The 2064-nt window shown below is 38.0% G+C and overlaps 1 protein-coding gene across 1 annotated transcript in view; it reads right to left on the bottom strand.

Annotated features, from left to right (window-relative positions):
• The window catches only part of dpp6a (dipeptidyl-peptidase 6a), a 273957-nt gene that overhangs the window by 25655 nt on the left and 246238 nt on the right, over positions 1 to 2064 (bottom strand). Inside the window, exon 11 of the mRNA XM_037694173.1 lies at positions 1066 to 1087. Within this exon, the coding sequence (XP_037550101.1) occupies positions 1066 to 1087 (22 nt within the window). The remainder of the gene's footprint in view (positions 1 to 1065; positions 1088 to 2064) is intronic.

The following is a 2064-nucleotide window of genomic DNA, read 5'->3' as shown; positions in this document are numbered from 1 at the left end:
TAGACTGATTGGTAACTCTAAATTGTCCCTAGGTGTGAGAGAGAGAGTGAATGGTTGTTTGTCTCTATGTGTCTCTGTGATGGACTGGAGACCTGTCCAGACTGTCCCCCATCTCTCGCACAGTGCAGCTGGACATGGGCACCAGTGACCCCAGTAATCCGAAAAGGAATAAGTGGGCAAAGACGATGGATGATTCTTTGTGAAGATTTTCATAATTTTGTAGTGAATGCAGGGACAGCTTTGCTGTAGCTTCACTGCTAATTAATTATTATTAAAGCTAGTTCAAGCACAAAGAATATTAATTGTTTAATTACAACGGATTCTTTCTTTTTCGAGTTAAATTATTGTTTTGTGACGAGATAACTGTGAGGATTGTTTAATCAGTGACATGAGACGCCATTTTATCAATCAACCTTTATTTATACAGGTAAATCCCATTGAGCCTCGAGGACTCATTTACAAGAGAGACCTGATAAATCTTTATCTTTGACCCATCAGAATAAATGTGGTCATTTATTTAACAGAATCAAAACTTAACATCAAAACATGTACACATTGATTTGCTGATCTGTTTCTGATTAATAAAAACTTGGCACGCTTTACTAACAAGACAACAGAACATTACTGATGGAGGCATCTAGATTACTGGCAAAATAGAAAAGTTTAAGGGAAGGAATGGAGAAGTTTAAAAGTAAGATGGATGAGGGAAGATGTATGTTTGTTGACCAGAATTAGCACGCTTCTTTCAACACCAGCTCAAACCCCCGGTACACTCGGTGCGTGATGACTCATGACGTCTCTTTACCTTTGCAGATGATGGATCAGCTCCAGTATAGATGTCCCTATGCACGCTACCTTTACAACGTCTCCGGTCAGGGTGGCTGGTCATCGTCAGAAGTCGTGTGGTTTACTCCATTCAACAGAACAAGCTTCCTTCGAAGTTGTAGGGCGTTACGCCCGGGTGAGTTCACAGCGAGGTGCTGTGACTCCAGCTGGGATGGACGGACCCTCGTCTCATGGTCAAATCCATCAACTATTGATTAAATCTGAAAGTTCCTTAGGAACTCTCAGGAAGACTCCAGGAAGACTGAAGAAGACTGAGTCCGAATTTCCACTCAGAAGTGGAAGACTCTGGTGAAAGACCCAAAAAGACTGAATAGTTCCAGGAAGTGTTGACTTTTAAAGAGTACTCACTTCCGGTCACTTGGTACTTCCTGACTGGTTGAAACAACCAACAGGGGCGGTGTTTCAGTGATGTCAGAGGGTAATTAGGAGTCAAAAAGACAGCAGGAATGTTTAGGATCGTTTAGTACAGACAGAGGAATGTTATGGTGAAGTGAGACAAACGCAGATGCTAGCTTCTTATTTACCGTCTGCTAGGTTTAAAAACAAGACACTTCGTTCTAATAACTTGTCTCTGTCTGTCTCTGACTTTCGACCGACATCACTACTCCTCATTCAGACAGAGGATCAAAATGCATAATTACTTTGTAAATAGACATTTAACTTGATTTCTAATTCTAATGAGGTTTAAAAATCATTAATACTGTTTCACAGTTGATTTAAAATGAGTGGTTCACTTCAACATTTAGAAATGGTATGAACAAAACACACTTTGATTATCAAGACATTCTAAAATAGTAATGATAATGTAAAAAAGAGAGTGTTCTTTCAATTGATTAATTCAGGATACAACTAAATAGTCTCTTGATGAGATAATATGTATTTCTGGATTCAAATCAATGAAATAACAGTTCCTGTCCCGTGAAGGTCTTCAGAGGCAGGTTGTTGTCGGAGGTCTAGTTCACTACAATTTAATACAACTTCATCTCATACATAGACTTTTTTAATGCCTGAATGATTTATAGATTTATAACAGTTTAACAAACAAACAATCTTCTGAAAAAGATCTGGTACTGGACTAAAATGAAGTTTAAAACAAACAAATATAAAAAACAAACAAAGCAACAATAAAACCCTTTAAAGTCCTTAGATTGCATAAAAACTTTATCAAAAGATCACAACATGTCTGTCTGTTAAATATAAAGATACAAGCGATGAGAG

This window comes from Nematolebias whitei, chromosome 20 (assembly GCF_014905685.2).
Source record: "Nematolebias whitei isolate Nwh7 chromosome 20, NemWhi1, whole genome shotgun sequence".
Taxonomy (NCBI): Eukaryota; Metazoa; Chordata; class Actinopteri; order Cyprinodontiformes; family Rivulidae; genus Nematolebias; species Nematolebias whitei.
The sequence above is the reverse complement of the archived record's forward strand: the minus strand, read 5'-3'. Positions and strand labels throughout refer to the sequence as shown.